At 40.8% G+C, this 21,683-nt stretch overlaps 1 protein-coding gene and 1 long non-coding RNA gene across 3 annotated transcripts in view; one reads left to right on the top strand and one right to left on the bottom strand.

The window, feature by feature from the left end:
• Positions 1-21,683, bottom strand: part of LOC310848707 — a 178,061-nt gene that overhangs the window by 53,963 nt on the left and 102,415 nt on the right. The window contains exon 1 of one of the 2 annotated variants that reach the window (XR_014566521.1): positions 20,241-20,259. The exons of the other annotated variant lie outside the window; for it this stretch is intronic. This is a non-coding gene — a long non-coding RNA (uncharacterized lncRNA). Of the gene's footprint in view, positions 1-20,240; positions 20,260-21,683 lie in introns of those variants that run through there. 2 annotated transcript variants of the gene reach the window in all.
• On the top strand, positions 2,526-19,984 carry LOC310848634 (DGAT1/2-independent enzyme synthesizing storage lipids-like). The gene is made up of 7 exons (XM_083748006.1): positions 2,526-2,648; positions 4,099-4,473; positions 6,190-6,354; positions 7,829-8,019; positions 9,599-9,659; positions 10,134-10,273; positions 19,789-19,984. Exons 2-7 carry the CDS (start codon positions 4,194-4,196, stop codon positions 19,891-19,893), a joined length of 942 nt encoding a protein of 313 aa, XP_083604132.1. The 5' UTR covers positions 2,526-2,648; positions 4,099-4,193; the 3' UTR covers positions 19,894-19,984.

A 21,683-nucleotide genomic window follows, 5' to 3' on the forward strand; every position in this document is an offset into this window, starting at 1 on the left:
AAACATAGGTAAAGGGACCCCTGACCATTAGGTCCAGTCATGACCGACTCTGGGGTTGCGGCGCTCATCTCGCTTTATTGGCCAAGGGAGCCGGCGTACAACTTCCAGGTCATGTGGCCAGCATTACTAAGCCGCTTCTGGCGAACCAGAGCAGCACATGGAAACACCGTTTGCCTTTCCGCCGGAACGGTACCTATTTATCTACTTGCACTTTGATGTGCTTTCGAACTGCTAGGTTGGCAGGAGCTGGGACCAAGCAATGGGAGCTCACCCCGTCGTTGGGATCTGAACCGCTGACCTTCTGATCAGCAATTCCTAGGCTCTGTGGTTTACCCACAGCGTCACCCGCACCCCTCTTAAATCCAGCTTTGTGAAAATCTTTGCAGACCTCAACCTCTCTAGCAAATCTCCAATGCATGATAAGGGATAGCGATTGGGCACCATGATGCAGATAATCTGGTGAAAGTCCATGCAGAGATACAGTTTGGGTGTGTCTTTTTTCTTTACAAACAGCATGGGAGAGCCCTCTGGCACCTTGGATGGCTGGGTAAAATCCCGTGCCAGGCTCTTCTCGAGAAACTCCTTGAGAGATGTCAGCTCCTTCTCAGACATCAAATAGACATCGGCTTCTGGGCATCTGAGCCCCCGATAGCAAGTCTATTTTACAGTCATAAGTTTGATGTGGAGGCAAACTGTCTGCCTCCTTCTCACAGGACACATCCCAGTAGGCCTTGTATTGGGGTGGCAACTGCCCTTCCTCTCCCATTAGGGGTCCCAATACTTCCACCCCCCTTGCGGCGGCTGCTACTGGGGCTTCAATACCTAAGCAGTAGGTATTTTCCTTGGTTTTATTTTCTGGGAAATCTGCTGCTTGCTGGGAAGGAAATTCGAGGCAGCCTGCTGCAGGAGTGCATTGGAGTCCATAGACCACAGTTTGGCAGCCGGATCAGTCCAGCAACAAATGGAGCTGCAAACCCATTGGGAACTCACTTTTGATCTCCATAGAACCTTCAATGTCTTGGTAACCCCCAAGATTACCATACATAATCTTTATGTATTGCAGGGTGATCCTATCTGGTACCTTATTTGAAGGGGGACAAGCTACCAGGAAAGGGAGGTAACACACGTGCCGCAATACTACCTTTACTCCTTAGGCAATAACTGGTTTTCTGTGACACAGTATGTTATTGTGCAATATGATTGCTATTGTAGATGTGGAAAACTCCAAAAAAGAAAGTTAGAAGAAACTAATCATGTCAAACAAATTAAACAAGGTAAGGCTATCAAATTATTTGCGTGGACAGGCGGAGTCCCCAGATCCCGAGTGGTCCCCCCCGTCATGTGGAATAACGACTCTAGACAACGTGCTATGGGATTAAATTGGCCACAACTTTATTAAATTTCAAATGTGGGTAGACCTTGGCTCAGGCATTGGGCGTTCTCCCTCCCTAGTCCCCAGCCGGGGACCTAGGGAGCATCAGGGTTATCCAGTGTGTGGGGGGGGGATGGGCCGGCTCTGGAGAACATATGTTCAAGCAGAGATAGCCGCCCCCGTTAAACCGCCGCAGGGGAGAGCAATGACGACCTTTCGGCGTACGGCCAAAGCCTCCCTTCAAAAACCCATTTAACGGGGAACCCTGGTATCGCCGCCGCAAAGAGGAAGATGGACTAAAGGATTCCGCCCAAGGCCTGATACCGCCAAAGTTGTGACATTTTGCTACGGGAAAGGCGAAACCTGCCAATGCAGGGAAATTCCTTTCCGGCCCTTTAACAGCGACCTTATCGTAGCAGCGCCCGCATACCTGTGGAGACAGGTTAACCTGCAAAACCTATGAAGAAAAGTTAACCTGCAAAAGAAGACATTAACTGAGGGTGGGTAGGGTGGGAGAAGCTCTGGAGCCAAGTGAGGATTACCAATTAAGATCCACCCTCTATTGTGTGGGCAGGTAATCCCTCCCCCTACCTGGCCTGGTTTCCCTGGCAACGCTTCCCCCAGGTGGGATTGGACAACTCACTGGGGTAGGCGGGGACCTCCAGGTATCCCACCTGAGGGAAGGCAAAGCCTATGCTGATGGGGCCACTCCAGATCCAGGGCTGCACGCGTCCCCGCAAAGGGCGCCCCCCGTTTTAAGAGGGGAGCGGTCATTCTCCCCTGTTGATCAAACCCCTTAATGCAGGAAAGTACTACTACTCTGCCACAATGAATATCTCTCCCCTCAAAAATAGAGTAAAACAGACCACCATATGTGTATGTGATTATTGCTCTGAATTAAAGATAATTATAGAGAGAGGTCCAATGCAAATATTTTTCCTGATGCAACGCTGGGATTCAATATTGCAAACACAACATGTTATCAAGGTTTACGTATTGCAGCATATTTTGCAAGCACATCTTGACCCCATATCTTACATTTAATTAAAATGGCCACAACTTCCAAGAAGCAGCCTCCACAAGTCCTCCCTCTTTTTCACAATTCTTCGTTTCCTCATTCGGATGGCACACCCATCAGAGTGTTTTTAAACTGCCACATAAAGGGACGTGTCTCCATAGTGGTGGAAATTAGCCTATGAAAAGGTGACCAGACAAGACGTCTGCTGCTCCCAGAGAGAGGTGACTGAAGCAAAGGCAATTTAGGCTTACCAGGAATGTAAGTAAAAGTTTTTGTTCAGATAATCATAAAGTGTAGATTTGGAAGGGTTCCAAGGGTCATCTAGTCAACCCCCTGCAATGCAGGAATCTCATCAAAGTCTCTCATTCAGTTTGAAACCATACTGGGCCCTGCTTTGTTTGCAAATGTCCTAGTAGTTGTGCTATTTGTCACATCCTATGCAGGGGTCCGCAGAGAGAGAGAGAGAGAGAGAGAGAGAGAGAGAGAGAGAGAGAAATGCTGTCTGTCTTTCAGTGTGCTTTAGGGCTGGGCGATATCAGGTTTATAACATCACAATATATTACCAGCTAAATACCACAATATCTCAGTACATCACATGATATATCTGCGGCTGCAGAGGGCCTTGCCGGGCTCTTGGAGAAGTGACCCTTTCTCACTTTCCTTAATACTCCAGCAGTGGGGTTTGGGGAGACCTTTATAAAAAGTGTAAAATCAATCTATAATGAGCAGACGGCCAATATAATTGTAAACAACACATCAGAAAAATGTATGATATATAAAGGGATGAGGCAAGGTTGCTCAATGTCCCCGCTGTTATTTATATTAATATTAGAAGTACTGGCTCAAAATATAAGGATTAACAATAAAATTAATGGAATAACAGTGGGCCAGCAAAATTACAAATTGAAAGCATTCGCGGATGATATCGTATTAACCTTAGAACAACCCAGAATGAGCATACTGGAGGTGACAGAAGGGATAAGTAGATTTGTAAAATTGGCTGGCTGCAAACAAAATAAAGGGAAAATCAAGATGCTGCTAAAAAAATAAAGAATAATCAAACAAAAAAAGACATTGAATCAGAATGTGGGTGGGAAATAGAAATGAAAATAAAATATCTGGGGATTTGGTTAAAAAAAAAACATAATATCTATCAAGACAACTATGTAAAAGCTTAGAAAGAAAGAAAGATTTGGAAATATGGGAGACAATGAAGCTATCACTGTTTTTGCCATCAAAATGAATGTCCTTCCAAATATAAATGATATTTGATGTTTCATAGAGTGGCAGAAAAAAGTATTCAAGTTCATATGGCAGGGAAGGAAGCCCAGAGTAAAATTTAAAATTATGATTGATGAAAAGAAAGAGGAGGTTTGCCCTGCCAGACCTTCAACTTTACTTCAAGGCATCATGCCTATGTTGGATAAAAGATGCTCTCTGTTGCTGTTTTTGAAAATGCAAAAAACAAAACAAACAAAAACCTTCAGCAGTGGAATGAAACCAGCTTGCTTTACAACAGATAAATGATGGAGTCATATATTTGTAATTTTGGAAGTCTCCATGATGGACGTTGGAAACACAATACGGCAACTTGGCAAGTTACAGTGGGGAAAACTAGGAAAATATTAAGCAGCATGAGATTTTCATGTATTCACGAATGTTTCTGGGATGGCAGATCAAACCAATGTACTGCTTTTTTGTTTTCCAGGTAAACAGTGGGGGAAATAGCATCACAACTGAAGAAAATTTCACTTCATATATTTATTTCATTGGCATACGCTTGGTGCTTCAGATCACGAAACAATGAGCTGGTTTACTCAAATGCTGCAAAACTTGATTAGTTTTCCTTATTTAGAAAAATACCTGAGCTCAGTGGTTCACTCTTGGTGGTTTCGTAAGCTTCTGATTTTGCTTTGTTCATTAACGATAGGTATATATTTGGTTGGCTGTGCTTGCTCATTTGGGCTATATGTTTACATGAAGATGAATAAGCACCAAGAAACTGGTCCTGATAGCAAAATTTGGAAAAAGCCAAGGAAATTTATTGCTCATATTGTAGATATATATGGAAAGATATGGCATGGTGAGTAAAAGTTTATTTCATAGCAATAATTCTTCCTTATGAATCACTATAATTTCATAGGACGGGATCAGAATTTCAGGCTTGAAGCAATGGAACAATAGTTGCCACAGTGAATCAGGCAGGACTGGACCTCTGAACCCCCCTCAGAGTCACAACAGCTACAAGTTTGGGTTGGCTACATAAGGATCGAAACAAAGGCATGGCTATTTATTTACGTACAGTGGTACCTCAGGTTAAGTACTTGATTCATTCCGGTGGTCCGTTCTTAACCTGAAACTGTTTTTAAACTGAAGCATCACTTTTAGCTAATGGGGTCTCCTGCTGCTGCCGTGCCACCGGAGCAGAATTTCTGTTCTTATCCTTTAGCAAAGTTCTTAACCCGAGGTAATATTTCTGGGTTAGCGGAGTCTGTAACCTGAAGCGTCTGTACCCTGAAGCATCTGTAACCCAAGGTACCACTGTATGTACACAAACTATGGAATTTGCATAAACACTATACATTTAAACCACATTTTAAGTACGCTTCTTCTCCAAACGAAACCTGGAGAATGTTGTCTGCACCTCACAGGGACACAATTAGCAACTATGTACACAAACTATGGAATTTGCCAGCACAGGATGTGGTGATGGCTACTTATTTAGATGGACACTGTGGGAAACAGGATGGTCTAATACAGAGTCCTTTGGCCTGATCCATAGGACTCTTTGTATGTTCTCAATGCTTCCCACAAGTCTCATGTTACTGTAAGTGTTGAAACTTAAATCAGAAATACACGACTAAAACCAGGTTTGGGCCATAAGGATGAGACCGTGTAGCTACTTAAGGCATGGTCAATGGTGTGTCTGTCTAGGAAACAGTTTTCTCACTTGGTAGAAAGTGATTCCGAGAATGGTCTGAAGATGCCTGAAGTTGGAGCTCTTAGGGACAGGGAAGAAATATACTGCAGGCCTACATAGCTCTCATACAGAAGGGGGTTACTACTCTTTAAATTAAAAAAGTCTCAGAAAAAATTAGTATAACTTGAACAACATATTAAACTGTCTCAAGGGCTAAACCCTATATAAAAGCTTAAAGTAGACTAAAACAGCAAAACACAGTTTTAGCTCACTCAAAGTCTGGGCTAAAATGTTTCCAGCTGTGCTCAAAAGGAAGCAAGGAAGGAACATTCCACGAGAGGAGAAATCCCTTCATTCAATAAGGGACCACCACAGAGAAATGATGACAACCTAGCATCCAAAATGCTGGAGCATATTGTCGTTGTTGTTTAGTCATTTAGTCGTCTCCGACTCTTCGTGACCCCATGGACCAGAACATGCCAGGCACTCCGGTCTTCCCCTGCCTCCCGCGGTTTGGTCACATTCATTCTGGTAGCTTCGAGAACACTGTCCAACCATCTCGTCCTCTGTCGACCCCTTCTCCTTGTGCCCTCCATCATTCCCAACATCAGGCTCTTTTCCAGGGAGTCTTCTCTTCTCATGAGGTGGCTTCAGGATCTGTCCTTCCAGTGAGCACTCAGGGCTGATTTCCTTAAGAATGGATAGGTTTGATCTTCTTACAATCCATGGGACTCTCAAGAGTCTCCTCCAGCTTCATAATTCAAAGCATATAACAGAGCTTTTAACCTGATCTTAAATTTCATTTTTTTTTCTGAACCACACTGATTTCCTCCAATAATTGTTGCAATTTTTCCTTTTTGCATTTTGTATTATTTTCAGGTTATGAACTTACTGGCATCGAACATCTCCCTAAAGGACCAGGGATTATTATTTATCATCATGGAGTTGCTCCTCTCGGCTATACCTTATTTGTGGCTAGAAATTTTTTAGAGACGGGGAGAGTGTGCTTTTCATTAATTCATCGTTTGGGGAATTGGATACCAGGTAAACTATTTAAATTTAACTCATGTAAAATATGACAAAAATCAAATTAAAATTAAAAATGAATTTAACTCATGTAAAATATGACAAAAAACAATGCTATAAGCTTTGAAACAATGCTATAAAATATAAAACTATATATCAGGAAAACAGGTGAAAAACAACAGATAAATGAAATAGCAGGAACAGGTGAAATAGTTTAGTTAGTGAAGATGAAGGTGTAATAATAGTAATAATTTATTATTTATACCCCACCCAGGTGGCTGGGTTTCCCCAGCCACTCTGTGCACATTCCAACAAAAGATTAAAAATACTTTCTCACCATGTCTTTACTAGTAAGACAAAATGAATGTAGGCTGAATTATTATTTCCAGTTCACAACTGAATCAGCGGAAATGGTTTCCATGCAGAAATTCTATGCTTTGTTGTACAACTGTTGTACCTCTGTATTTAAACACCACTGGGTGGCAGCTGGGATAGGGTGGGAGCTACAGCTAAGGAAAAGGGCAGAAGCCCAAGCGAAGCCCCAAAGACATGTCCGTGGCTTTCATAGCATATCCAACCAATCACCAAATCTGCACACAGATCCCAGAAAACATGGCCCCACCCAAACACATGGCCAATCAAGCACTCCCACACACAGCTTTTATGCCCCCATGTGACACTGCAGTCAAACACATGTGGCACCCTTGCTGGTGGGTGGCCCTCCACTGCCTCTTCCCCCACATCATCTTCCTCTGCATGCACACAGCAGCCACACCAGAAACTATGACATCACAGAATGGTCATAGGAAGGAAGGAAGGAAGGAAGGAAGGAAGGAAGGAAGGAAGGAAGGAAGGAAGGAGTCCAAAGAGGCCCAGTAGCAAAGAGTGCTGTTTGGAGTTTTTCTACTAGGTTAATTAATGCAGCATATAACCTCCACCCATATATCTGTGTACCAATCTCAGCTGGTGGAGGCAGTTTTCCATCAGCATAGTCCCCTCTGTGCCACGCGTGTATCTCTCTCTCTCTCTCTCTCTCTCTCTCTGTGTGTGTGTGTGTGTGTGTATGTGTGTGTGTCTACTGTACAGTGGTACCTCAGGTTAAGTACATAATTCATTCCAGAGGTCCATTCTTAACCTGAAACTGTTCTTAACCTGAAGCACCACTTTAGCTAATTGGGCCTCCTGCTGCTGCTGCGCCGCCGGAGCAAGATTTCTGTTCTCATCCTGAAGCAAAGTTCTTAACCCGAGGTACTAATTCTGGATTGCAGAGTCTGTAACCTGAAGTGTATGTAACCTGAAGTGTATGTAACCCGAGGTACCACTGTATCCAAAAGCTCTGTACCCTAAAGGTTTGGATGGTGCAGCAAGGCACTGTATTTTTATCATAATAGTGCAATATATTTGGAATAATGACACTTGTATTGAATCCACACTATTTCCTAAATAAGTTTCACATAAAATGCATTATTCTATTTGGGGCTTATTTTTTCAGGGCTGCAGATGGTTTTTTATGTGAGCGGGTTGAAATTTTACAAGAAAGCTGAAATTGTGGAAATAATGAAGAAAGGCCATTTACTGGGCATTGCACCTGGTGGAGCTAGAGAAGCACTGTTTAGTCATGATTACAGCATAATGTGGGAGAAACGCACAGGTTTTGCTCAGGCAGCTTTGGAGGCGAAAGTGGTGAGTGATCTTTGTGCAATTTGCATTGCCTTTACGAATATCCTCGATAAGACGTAATATGTTGACATCCTTGATCCAGCATCCAAAAAAGTTGAGGATGGCAAATATCCTGTTTGGGGGTCAAATGAAAAACACCGATTTACTGGATCTAGAAGGGCACAATAATAGATATGGGTGGCACTCCTACTTATGGTATAATAAGGTGAAAATACATAAAGGATTTACAAACCATATATTTAGAGGTGTCCTGTATGAGGTATGGGACAAGAATAAAAATTTAGTAGAAAGAACTACACCTTGGTTGCTATCCCCAATGGATGTACTGACAATAAAAAAGTTAAATATGGAAGTGAAGAGACTAACTTATGAAGATATTTTAGTGAAAGCTGAGAACGCGTGGAAGCTAAAACCATATGACAATATAAAAAGTGCTTTTATGGGATGGATACAAAATCACCAGGTGAATGGTTTATTAAAAGAGGACAAGTAATTGGGATTTAGCTGGGGGAAATCAAGATACCAAATTGAAATTTTGGAAGGCAGAATAAAACTCCTATCTAAAATGTATGAACATTTATTGGAATGGGATACCAAAGATGAACTAATAAAAGAAATAATGATAAAATGGGCAGTAGATTTCGGTTATAACATTGACTACGACAAATGGGTAAGACTATGGAATGAAGGTATGAGATTCACAGCGTGTTCCACTCTAAAAGAAAACCCAAGTAAAATGATGTATCGGTGGTATATAACCCCGAGTAAATTGGCAAAAATGTATAAAATGCGAGATAGAGCCTGCTGGAAGTGTACATTAAAGGATGGAGAATTTTTCGACATGTGGTGGACATGCGAAAAAATGAAAAAGTTTTGGGATATGATATACAATGAAAAGATTTTTTTTTTCAAATATACATTCCCAAAGAAACCAGAGGCTTTTTTATTAGGGATAATAGGAGATGAAGTGAGAAAAGAAGACTGCAAATTATTCTTGTATGCCACAACTGCCGCAAGGATTCTTGTGGCCCAAAATTGGAAATCCCTGGAGTTACCAACCCTAATGGAGTGGCAGACGAAATTATTCGAGTATACTGAATTGGCAAAAATGAGTTATAAAATTCGAGACCAAAAAGTGACAAAGTTTGAGGAGGAGTGGAGTAAATTTGTTGTGTATATACGAAATAACTGTAGAAGTTAAAAAACTGTAGCAGGGATAACATGATGTATATAAAATGTAATTAAGAATCTGCAGGAATGGATGTAAACTGGGAAAACCAAAGCAGGGAAGGAGGGAAGTCGGGGCGCGAAATTGCGCAGGGTAAATAAGAAGACAGAAAAGGTTGAATGTTAAAGTTAAAGTTTTATTTAATTTTGTTTTGTTTTAGAAAATCAAAAAAGTAATTAAAATAAATAAATAAAGCCAAATACATTATCATTTATGAGTTGCTTCTCGTTATAATCCCAGATGTGAAGCATTCTTCGTAGTCCATAACAAAAATAAAGGCAGGATGGTTGGGAGAAAATAATTATCCAGTCCTCACCTTTCTTTTCATGTTTGTTTCATCTTTTATTTTTTTAGCCCATCATCCCTATTTTTACACAAAACAGTTGTGAAGCATACAGGACCATTGGAAAGACAAGTAAGTTAAATACCTTGGTTGATCAAGAGATCTCAGGCAATATACATTTTAATAATACAGAATGATCTTTTAAAAAGAATATCTATTTACTACTAACTAATAGATTTTATTCCATGTACACTTATCTGCAAAAGCTGTGCTGCCTCAGTACTGAGTGAACATGCCCTTGCTTAGTTTTCTAGTAGATTTAACAGAAAGCTATAATCGATAAATGTGGGAGGAACCCTAAAATGGAGGGGAACTGAACAGGAAACATACCATATTCGGTAGTCTATTGTACACAACCTATGACTGATTGCAAAGAGCTGAGAAGAGCTGACTGAATATCTTGTATCTCTTTTCCCAAGCACTCTCATTATTTAACTTTTCCTCTCTTCCTATTTATTGCAATTGCTAAACACTGAGAAGGTCAACTAATTTCAAATTTGATATGGTGTCACTTTACTTCAGAATCTTCTTCCATTTCATACACAGGGCTGATAAAATGGCTGTATGAGAAAACTCGAAGTACGTTCGTTCTCATTTACGGAGGGTTTCCAGTGAAATTGAGGACATTTATTGGAGAACCCATCCCATATGATCCAAATATAACAGCTGTAGAGCTGGCTCAAAGAGTAAGTTAACTCTAAACTTGGAAGTTTAAAAGGAGAATATTTCTTTTTTCTTTTTTTCTTTTAAAAAATATTTTTATTAAGCATATTTAACAAATCAAATTATAAATCAAATATAACCAATTACATTTCTCCCCTCCCTCCCTCTCCCACCCTCCAGAGACCTTCAGCTCCCCTCTCTGATTTGTTCATACATGATTCTCTGCATGTTGTAAAGTTGTACATATCATTACCTTTTCTGTCATATGTTCTACTACTAAATTTGTGGATGTTTATTCAAAACCTGCCAAGGAGTCCAAATCCATTTGTTGTCTTTTTGAATAGTTTTGTAAATAGTATTGGATAATTGGCGTGACGTCGCTAATTGGTTTACGACCCCAATTAGCCCAGCTTACAGCGATCTCCGGGTCCGGCACGTTTCCCTCAAGCTGCGCCAATCCTTCGCTCCGTCACGACATGCAGAGTAAACACAACGGACTGTTGCTTCTCGGTGATTTAGATCCATGCAAACACACCAGGCATTTGTGTGTTTATTTATTAGCCTTTATTACAGCAGTATATTAACAAATCAACATTTCTCAGATTCTCCTGGGCTGCTAGCATTCATGGCTGCCGTCTCTTTCAGAGACAAAGAGACAGTGAGGAAAAACTCCTCCCTCCTTCCAAATCACACGTCAGGAATTGAGGAACGTCACACAGAACTCTTTAACCCTGTGAGTTCTGAAAACACTAACACCCCCTCTTCCCTCCATTCCTGAGGTGACATGAGTATTTACCTTTACAGACCTTTTGTGCCCCCTCCTGGCATTCTTGTCAGGTACCAGTGAAACCTCCTCACAACTCTCAGGTTCGCACTGTGCGAAACCAACCCACACACCTGTGGCCTGATACCTCTCAGGTGGAATGCCCTTTGTTGTGCGACTGGACCGCCTGGGCACAAACTCAGGTATTTCCTCTGACTCACTGGGGCCAGTAGGTGTGTCCTCTGCATCACGGGATTCCCCCTCTGACTTAAAGCGTCTTCGAATCCTTTGCATTACGCTAACAGGAGATCTAGGCTCACTCTTGGGCTCTCTTTTAACAACTTGTGGAGATGCCCCATCCTGTTCTTGACCTTGGTCAGTGACCTGGTCGTCAGCAGGTACAGCACCTGGCTCTTCTTTCTGCTCTGAATCCCCCTCTGAATCAGACAGACATTCTGAGAGAACGTCACGCCTTGCAGGAGTCTTTGACCAACTATCCTGCTCATAGAACTCAGCATGTTTACTGACCAGAAACTTGCTCTGATCACCTTCTGGATATGCAAACCTCCAGCCTTTAGTGGCTGGTTCATACCCACAAAAGATCATTTTCTGGAACTTGGGTCCACCTGGCTTTTGCAAAGCTTTAGGCACCGGCACAGATGCTGGTGACCCGAACTGACGGAGAAAATGAATCTGAGGTTTCCTTCCGTGAAACATGAAAAACGGCGTGTCACCTACCACTGAATTGTAGGACCGATTCCAGGTGAAATTCACATTCTTAATTGCCTCCATCCAAAAGCTTGGAGGTAACCCAGAGTCTGACAGCATCACCTGTGTAGCCTTAACCAGAGCTTCACTTCTGAGCTCTGCCACCCCCCTCTCTTGAGGAGAAGTCACCTTGTGACGTATCCCTTTCTGGTGAAAGAACTTCTGCAGAGCAGACCCAGTAAACTCTGCACCTCGGTCACTAGTGACTGCTTGCACCTTGGTGGAGAACCTTAGTTCCACCTCCTCAACCCAACTTTTAATCAGTTGCGCTGCATCTCCCTTGGATTTCAGAGCATGAGTCCAGGAATTCTGGCTAAAATCATCCTGCATCGTTAGCAGATACCTGGCTCCTCCCAGACTTGGCTCTTCCATGGGACCCAACAGATCTATGTGAACAAGCTCAAAAGGTTTTGTGGTTACCCTGTCCACCCTGGGGTAGCTGCACCCTTTTACCTTTGCCCTTCTGCAAGCCTTACAACTTAGGGTTTTTCCACATTCCTGAATTTTACAACCTTTGGTACACTCCTGTAACATCTGAAGTTCTTCAAGAGAACTATGAGCTGTCTTCTTGTGCCAAGCACATGCACATGAAACATGAGTGGGAACTGTAGCACGCATAGCTTGTGCCCCCTCACCCTTCAGAGGCGTTTTAAGAACAAAGAGATCATTCTGCCCCTTTTCAACTTTGACTAGCTGCTTCCCTCCCTTGGAGATTGTACAAGCATTATTTTCAAAGCAAACCTTAAACCCCTTCTGCAACAAATAAGGGACAGATAAAAGACAGTGACGCATCCCAGGTACAGTGCAAACCTCCACCTGCTCCTGCAAAACAGATAGACATTTGCAACATTAGTTACATTTTTCTTTTCCCCATTTGCAAACTGAACAGTTATTCCAGCTGGAATTGCCTTGCAATTCCACATCTCGACAGCAGGGGTCTCAGGAATCAAGTTTCTGTTTGCCCCGGAGTCGATAATAAAGCAGAGTTCATTGTCTCTCTCAGAGCTGTTCTCAAACATTGCAAGACTGGCTGTCAGCTGATAAGTATCCTCATTGTCTCTAGCACGTCCGCTTTGTGCGTTCCCACGCCTGGCTCCCTTGCCGGGCTGGTTACCATGGAAACCTGGCTGGTTCCCATGAGAAGCGACCTTGACAACATCCTGCCTCGTCTCTCTGCTTTGGTGGGGGCAAAAGCGACACAGATGTTCAGTTGAATTACAAATAAAACAACGACGACGATCACCAGTGGAAAAAGCCTGAACCGTGCATTCCGCTGGCTTGGCTCCGCCCTTACAACCAGAGCTCCCGGTGCCAGCTCTGCCCTCCCTGATACGGCGTTCTTCTTCATCAGATAAGCGTCCTGTGACGTAATTAAGCGTCAACGCTTGGGGATCTATCGATTCCAGAGTTAGACACAAATTGTCATAACTCTTGTCCAGGGAGCTGAGCAAAATGTACACTTTCAGCTCCTCAGTAAAGTTGACTTGCAACAGCCTCAGCTGGTTAAACACAGACAGCATCTCAGTTACATGCTTCCTGATGCTATCCCCAGGACGTAACTTCATCTCAAACAAGCGTCTGGTGGTGTGGATCTTTGCCCCAGCCGTGGTTCTGTGGTGCACCCTTTCCAACGCTTGATAGGCCTCACAAGCATTCTCCAGCCCCTCCACCAAAGGCAGCTGTGAGCCATCCAAACTAAGCACAATAGCTCCCAGGGCTCTCTGATTTCTTCTCTGTGAAGCGCGGGCATCTGCAATATCTGCTGCTGAAGCACCTGCTGCTGGTGTGGGTAGTGGAGGTCCCTGAACAGCCTCCCACAGCCCCTTCGCTACCAGCCATGCCTTCAGCCTTCTGCTCCATTCCGCCCAATTTTTGCCATCCAATTTTTCAAATGGGACTACGTATGAATCGTGGCCGTCTGCCATGTTCTCCCCAGGGGCCCAGCTGTACTCACGTAGCAGCAGCTCTCTGGCACCTGTCTCTGGAGAAGCGATTCCCTCAGCGAGCTCCTCTGCCTCTCAGCATCAGGCAGGACTCAGCGTCTTCCCAGCTGGCTCCAGCGTCCTCCCAGCTGACTTCAAAGCACACTTCGCAACAGCTTTATAGCAGTAATTAGTCCCATAACCTATTGGATAATTGGCGTGACGTCGCTAATTGGTTTACGACCCCAATTAGCCCAGCTTACAGCGATCTCCGGGTCCGGCACGTTTCCCTCAAGCTGCGCCGATCCTTCGCTCCGTCACGACATGCAGAGTAAACACAACGGACTGTTGCTTCTCGGTGATTTAGATCCATGCAAACACACCAGGCATTTGTGTGTTTATTTATTAGCCTTTATTACAGCAGTATATTAACAAATCAACATTTCTCAGATTCTCCTGGGCTGCTAGCATTCATGGCTGCCGTCTCTTTCAGAGACAAAGAGACAGTGAGGAAAAACTCCTCCCTCCTTCCAAATCACACGTCAGGAATTGAGGGACGTCACACAGAACTCTTTAACCCTGTGAGTTCTGAAAACACTAACAAATAGTTCCCATTCTTCCTTGAAGTCATGGTTGTCCTTCTCACGCAGTTTATGTGTTAACTTTGCTAACTCCGCATAGCTCATCAGTTTTTCTTGCCATTGTTCTTTCATTGGGATTTCCTCATTCTTCCATCCTTGTGCTAACAAGACTCTTGCCGCTGTTTTAGCATACATAAATAAGTTCTTTGTTTTTCTTGGCAGTTGTTGTCCTAAAATCCCTAACAAAAATGATTCTGGTTTTTTTTTACAAATGTCATTTTGAACACTTTTTCAATTCATTGTATATCACCTCCCAATTTTTTAAAAAACTTATCTACATTCCCACCACATATGATACAAAGTACCTTCTTTTTCTTTACATTTCCAACATGTATTTGACCCAGTTTTATACATTTTTGCCATTTTTACTGGTGTAATATACCATCTATACATTATGTTCATATAATTTTTTTTCAAAAGAGAACAATCTGTAAATTTCAAATCTACCTTCCACAGATTTTCCCAATCCTCAAATTGTATATTTTGTCCTATGTTTTGTGCCCATTTAATCATGACTGATTTAACCTCCTCATCTTTCGTTTCCCATTCTAGCAGAATACTATATGCTTTCTTCAATAACTTCACTTTTTCTATAACCTCCTTTTGGAATCTAGAGATTGTATAGCTAAACCCTTTGTCTGTAATGCAACCAACTCTGCACATGATCTTTAATTTCCTCATAATCTTTTAATTTCCATTTTCCTTCTTGGTCTCTCAGTAGGTCTCTATATGTGGGCCACTTTCCCCTTTTGCCAAGCAGTTTGAGTAACAAAGCTTCAATTGGTGATAACCACCAAGGTGCTTTTTGTTCTATTAAATCTTTCTACCTCTCCCACACTCTCATTAATAATCTTCTAATTATGTGATTGTAAAATCCTTTATGTACTTTCCCTTTCCCATACCATAAGAATGCATGCCATCCATATCTGTTATCATGACCTTCCAAATCTAATGCTTCTTCCCTTTCCAGTTTTATCCAGTCCCTAATCCAGACCAAACATGCAGCCTCATAATACAGTTTAAAATCTGGGAGGGCAAAGCCTCCTCTTTCTTTTATATCTGTAAGTATCTTATGTTTAATCCTTGGCCTTTTGCCCCCCAGATAAACTCCCCCCCCCCAAATTTTTTAAATTAAATTTTCCACAACTATAACAAATATAACAAAGAAAAGAGAAAAAACACACAAAAGAAAAGCACATTAAAATACTAAAAAAGCAAAACAAAAAAATTAAACCACATATTACTTGTGAAACCCAATATATCTTTAATTGTTAATTGGCTTCCTTGGATCCCTCCTATCTGAATTTCATTCTATCACCTTATAACAGCTCTCCAATATCATTTTTCTACTAAAATTAATTCTGTCATGTCAATTAACTATTTTCTTTCATGTCTTAATATTCCAAATCCAAATTAGTTACAATTCAATCTTATTTTAATCCTAGCTCTATTTGGTACTTTCAAGTGACTAGTAGTTAAATTAAATTAAATTAAATAAATAATCCTTAAATTTCTTCCAATCTTCTTGGTGATCCTCTTCTTTCTGGCCGCGGATTCTTCCAGTCAGGTCAGCTAGCTCCCCAAAATCCAGCATCTTCATCTGCCATTCTTCCATCGTTGCGATTTCTTGGGATTTCCATTTTTTGGCTAATAACAATCTTGCCGCTGTGGTTGCATACAAAAATAATCTAACATCTTTTTTTGGTAATTCCAATCCTATTAATCCAAGTAGAAAGGCCTCTGGTTTCTTAATAAATGTATTTTTCAACATTTTTTTTCAATTCATTATAAATCTTTTCCCAGAAGTCTTTCACCTTGGGTAATGTCCACCACATGTGAAAAAAAGGACCTTTTTCTCTACATTTCCAACATATATTGTCATTCGTGTGGCAGATCTTTGCCAATTTTACCCGAGTTAAGTACCATCTATACATCATTTTCATGCATTTTCTTTTAATACAGTACATGCAGTAAACTTAACCCCTTTCTTCCACAACCATTCCCAATCTTCCAACATTATATTGTGTCCAACATCTCTTGCCCAATCAATCATAACAGATTTAACTTGTTCATCCTTCGTATGCCACTCCAACAGCAGATTATACATTTTAGATAAATTTTTAACTTTAGTATCTAAAAACTCCATTTCCAGTTTGGTTTTTTCTAAAAGTCTTATTCAGCTCACAGCTTCGGGCAGCGGTAGCTGTTTTACTTTTATTCCAGCGGAAAGGGACCAACCTCCGTGTTTAAGTCCCTTCCTGTCAAATTAAATGTCCAAATTTTAAGTCCTTTTTACTGAAGATTTTCCAAATTTATTTTGAGAAATTGGCCACTCACGAATGCCGGACTCGGAGCTTCGCGCAATGAAGAAAGCGAGTTGATTCCAAAGTGCCCACGTCTCCAACCCCGCATGCTCTTGGGGCTCTTTACAAGAGCTTACCGGGGAGCGGGGGGAGTCGTTCTGGGCACCCGCAGAAACACCAGATCCTCAGAATGCTCAATCTGAGGTTTTTTTCGGGGTACCGCAACACTCACGGTCTCCCCAGCCTTCAATGCACCGGGGCTCTTTCAGCCAAAAGAACTCCCCTCCGCCATAACCGGGCTACCAACCGGAAGTCAACTTAGAGATATCTTTTTGCCATCTTTTGAGGCAATCATCCTTAATCATTACTGGGACTGTCTGGAAGAGAAAGAGCATTTTTGGCAACACATTCATTTTTACCGCTGCAATTCTTCCTAGTAGGGAAAGGTTCATTCTACTCCATATTTCTAAATTCCTTTTTATCTCAGACCATACTTTTTCATAATTGTCTTTATACATGTTTATATTTCTTGTAGTTAATCATATCCCTAAATATTTTACTTTTTTATGGATTTCTATCTCAATACTTTGCACCAAATCTTTTTTCTCTTTCTCTTTTAAATTTTTAACTAATAATTTAGTTTTATTTCTATTTAATTTGAATCCTGCCACTTCCCCAAATTCTTGAATTTTCTCTATTACTCTAGAAAGAGAATTTTTTGGATCTTCTACTGTGATTACTAAATCACCAGCAAAGGCTTTCAGCTTAAATTCATCCCGCCCGCCCCAGTTTTATCCCTTTAATCTCTTTGTCCGTGCTTATATTTCTTGCACGTACTTCCAGGACCAGGATGAACAATAGCGGTGACAACGGACATCCTTGCCTATAGTTCCTTTTTGTATTTTACATTAATTCGTTATCACCTGATTTACACTTAATTTTGCAGTTTGTTCTGAATATATTGCTTGTAACCCTTTAAAAAATTTATATCCACAATTAATTTCTTCAAGTATTTTTTTCATGAAGTCCCAGGAAATAATAATAATAATAATAATAATAATAATAATAATAATAATAATAATAATAATTTTATATCCCGCCCATCTGGCTGGGTTTCCCTGGCCACTCTGGGCAGCTTCCAACAAAGTATTAAAATACAGTGGAAACATTGTCAAAAGCTTTTTCGGCACCTATAAACATCATTGCTGCTTTTTTTTTTTTCATTTTTTACCTCCAGGTATTCTATCACATTCAAAATATTATATTCTCTTTCATTTGTCTGCCTGGAAAAAACCCCTGCCTGATGTTGATGTATATATTCACCTAAGATTTTTTTCATCCTATTCGCTAATATGTTTGCAAATAATTTATAACCATTATTTAATAATGAAATAGGCCTGTTTATTTGCATTAAATCCGAATCTTGTTTTGGGGATCAATGTTATATAAGCTTCTTTCCATATTCCAGGGATTTCACCTGTCATTAAGATCTCATTCATCAAATCTTTCAATGGATTTACTAATGGTTCACTTAACTTTTCATAATATTTTGCCGTTAATCCATCTGGTCCTGGAGACTTACCACTTTTTGTCCAATTTATTGCATCTAAAACTTCTTGAGCTGTTATTTGAGTATTTAAGGCCACAAATTGTTCCTCTTTTATTTTTGGCAGATTACTATTTTTTACAGTATATATTCCTCTATTTTAAAACTCTTTTCCTTTCCTTTCTTATACAGTTTTGAAAAACATTTCACAAATGCTTCTCTTATTTCCTTCATCTTCTCTGTAATTTTCCCATTATATTAATTTTGCTTATAAAATTTCTTTGTTCACTTTTTTTCAATTGCCACACTAACACTTTTCCTGATTTATTGGCGTGTTCAAAATATGTCTGCTTCATTTTTTTATCTTCCAACTAATTTCTTCATTGACTGTCATAGAGTATTGAGTTTGTGATGTTCTAATAATAATATAATAATAATAATATAATATAATATAATATAATATAATATAATATAATAATAAGCAGAATATTTCTTTTCTTCTTGGTTTCTCTCTCTTTCAGCTCTAAACTGTATTGTACATATTGATTTCTTCATTCTATATGACCTGATATAGGGTTCATTATATATACCTTTGTGCATTATGCCCAACACTCAATTTTCCCTCTCCTTAACTTGTTGAGACTAATTAAATGGGAAAAACTATATGGTACAAAGAGAGATCTGCTTCTTCCCACTATGTTAGGGTTGAGTATACAAAATACATTCTGGAGGTTTATATCAATAAACAAATAATAGATCTTATTCTAATTGCCCCTGATGAAAATTTTGGTCAATCACATAAAAAGTTGTTGAGCTGAGCTTCTTTGGGGCCACTGATCAACTGCACTCTTGCGCCCTTCCCAAACTGCCCACACATGCGAAACAGAGCCCACGCCACACAAGACAGAGTCCAAGCAAAGGAAGACTTGGGAAGCTGAATCCCAAAGGGAGGGGGCTAAGGGGAGGAGCATGTAGGGTCCTGGTGGCTGATGGGAACAGGGTTGGAACTTTGTTTAGTATGCCTGATCCTTCTCCAAGCACTTTCTGCTTGTTTTCTTGCTGCATCAAGTTTCAGGTTTTGATTGCCTGTTTAAAGGGGCAGATAAGAAATTTCTTTCTGCAAGGGGTTATGCCTTGGTTGTCCTGAGGTTCTCTCCTTTTATCCTACATTGTAACAACCATGCAAGGTAACTACTGTGTACAAAGCAGCCCAAGGCACATATGTGTGATTGTCTCTCTGCCACTCTCATACAGTGCTCTTGGTAAACATAAAGAGAGTGGGCTGGATTCACTGAGAGATGAGCAGTTTCCTAGTGGGGGTTCCTCACCCTGGCTGCTCTGGCCCAACCCTCCATGTTGAAGAAACCACTTTTGAGGGTTGAGAGAAAAGGACTCTCATGCAGCATACCTGAGTATACAAAGTCAGTTGCGTATCCCAGAAAGAAGTTACATATTGTGCTTCTATAGCTGGAATAAATGGGTTGCCTCTGGTTCTGATCGCTTTAGCTTTTTCCTCACAGATATTAATAACTGTGAATACCTATTTTGCAATCTATACCTCTAACACAATTTATTCCTCTGGTTTTCTTTAACAGGCGAAGACTGCACTTGAAAATCTTCGGGATAAACACCAAAAAAGGCCAGGAAATATATTAAGAGCTCTTTCAGAACGATTTGATAAGCATTACAAAGTTAACTAGTCCATATAAAATAGTTGCAGTGTTTATGAGAAGGTGTCTGTAATAGGAAGCATTAATACTTATGTTATTAAAGCTAAGTTGATATACACAGTATTTTGCTGGATTGTATATGAATTATTTGGAAGGGTCCCTAGCTCAGTAGCTCAGCACCTGCTTTGTGTGCAGAAGGTCCTACGTTTTTGAAGACGTACAAGTGCTTTTCTGCCCTATCCTGCAATACACCCAGAATTCCCCTTCTGGGGGAACTTGCACTAGTAGAGGCAGAATGGAAGAGTATAACAGGAAGGCGAGTGTTTAACTAAACATGAAATAATATTACATGTGAAAGAGTAATGTCTATAAATTACGTGTATTAAAACAGTGGCACTTCTTTTATGTTTATAAAAGGGGGCTCCAAGATTTAAGCCCTATAATGCAAATCCTTTTAAACCTATAGCAAGAAAAGTAGAGAAAACAAAAATACAGCTGGAATTGGTGAAAAAAGTGACTGATCTAACGAAAACAGCCAACTCAGCTATAAAGCTGGGTCTGGTGCCCGCCCCGCAGTAGCATTGCCCCCCCGCCCCCCATTGAACACCCTCTTATCAGATGTCAAATAGATAAACAACTACACAACTTTCTGAAGACATCTGAAGGCAATCCTGCACCAGGAAGTTTTTAATTGATGATGTGTTGCTGTATTTTTTTATGTTCTAAGCCGCCCAGAGTGACTGGAGCAACCAGGCTTTTACACACACACACAAACACACACACACAAAAATATACATAAACACACACACATTATCTTCTTTATCTTTTAGCTCCTGAAAGACTCAAGTTCCCATCTTAGCTGATTTCTTTCTTCCATAGCCCCAGTTATGAATACCAGAGTAGGCTGATCAGGATTCAAGAATTTTGGGGGCATTTGTTTCTGAACAGATGTATGGCCCTATGAACAAAGGCCAAGCTTTAGATCTGAAAATCACTGGGTGTGTAATTATAGAGCTGGGAGGTAGATATTCTTGATGATGCCTCACAGTATTATGGTCATTTGCATGGTGCCATGGACATAGATTGTGCCATGGAAATACCATATTTTTCGCTCCATAACAAGCACTTTTTTACTCCTAAAAAGTAAGGGGAAATGTCTGTGGGTTTAATGGAGCAAAAGCACTGGAATGGAACAGGGATGCCTCGATTGTGGCTGCAGTCGAGAGCTGAGGGATGCCTCTGAAGGGAAGGGGAAGCAAAGTGAGAGCTGCGCAAAGTGAAACAGAAGCCATGTAAGCAGCTCTTGCTTTGCTTGTGTTAGAGCAAGAAAATCGAGATCCACTTACACGCTCTGTGCATAATATTTTTCTTCTTTTTTTCCTCCTCTAAAAACTAGGTGCCTCTTATGGTCAGGTACATCTTATGGAGCGAAAGATACAGTAAAAATTTGGTCACAGTATGCTTCTTAATCTTTAAATGGCTTATTTAATTTATTTAGATTCACATCCTGCTTTTTGACAAAATTCCTCAAAGTGACTAGTTCCTTTTACTAAAATAATGATGCTAGAATAATGGAAGCTGCAGAAATATATACAGAAAATATTCAAGTAAGCAGTTATGGGAAATCAATCGTACTTGTTGCAATTTTTGTGTGGTATTCATTCACAAGTCGCTCCATTCTTGTCACCCTGATAGCATCATTGATTGAAGTTATCACTGCCCACATAGTGAGAGTTTCCACAATCCAGGGTGGATATCACCTTAGTGGGGTGTGTCACCCCATGTCAAAACCACGCCAGCTTAGTTGGAGGTGTGGGTGT

Source organism: Podarcis gaigeae (assembly GCF_964106915.1).
Source record: "Podarcis gaigeae genome assembly, chromosome: 7".
In the NCBI taxonomy this organism is placed as follows: domain Eukaryota; kingdom Metazoa; phylum Chordata; class Lepidosauria; order Squamata; family Lacertidae; genus Podarcis; species Podarcis gaigeae.

Coding starts and splice junctions, on each gene's coding strand:
- LOC310848634 (XM_083748006.1), top strand. CDS start 4,194: ATGAGCTGGTTTACTCAAATGCTGCAAAACTTGATTAGTTTTCCTTAT. Junction 8,020..9,598: donor CAGCTTTGGAGGCGAAAGTG/GTGAGTGATCTT, acceptor TTATTTTTTTAG/CCCATCATCCCTATTTTTAC. Junction 9,660..10,133: donor CAGGACCATTGGAAAGACAA/GTAAGTTAAATA, acceptor TTTCATACACAG/GGCTGATAAAATGGCTGTAT.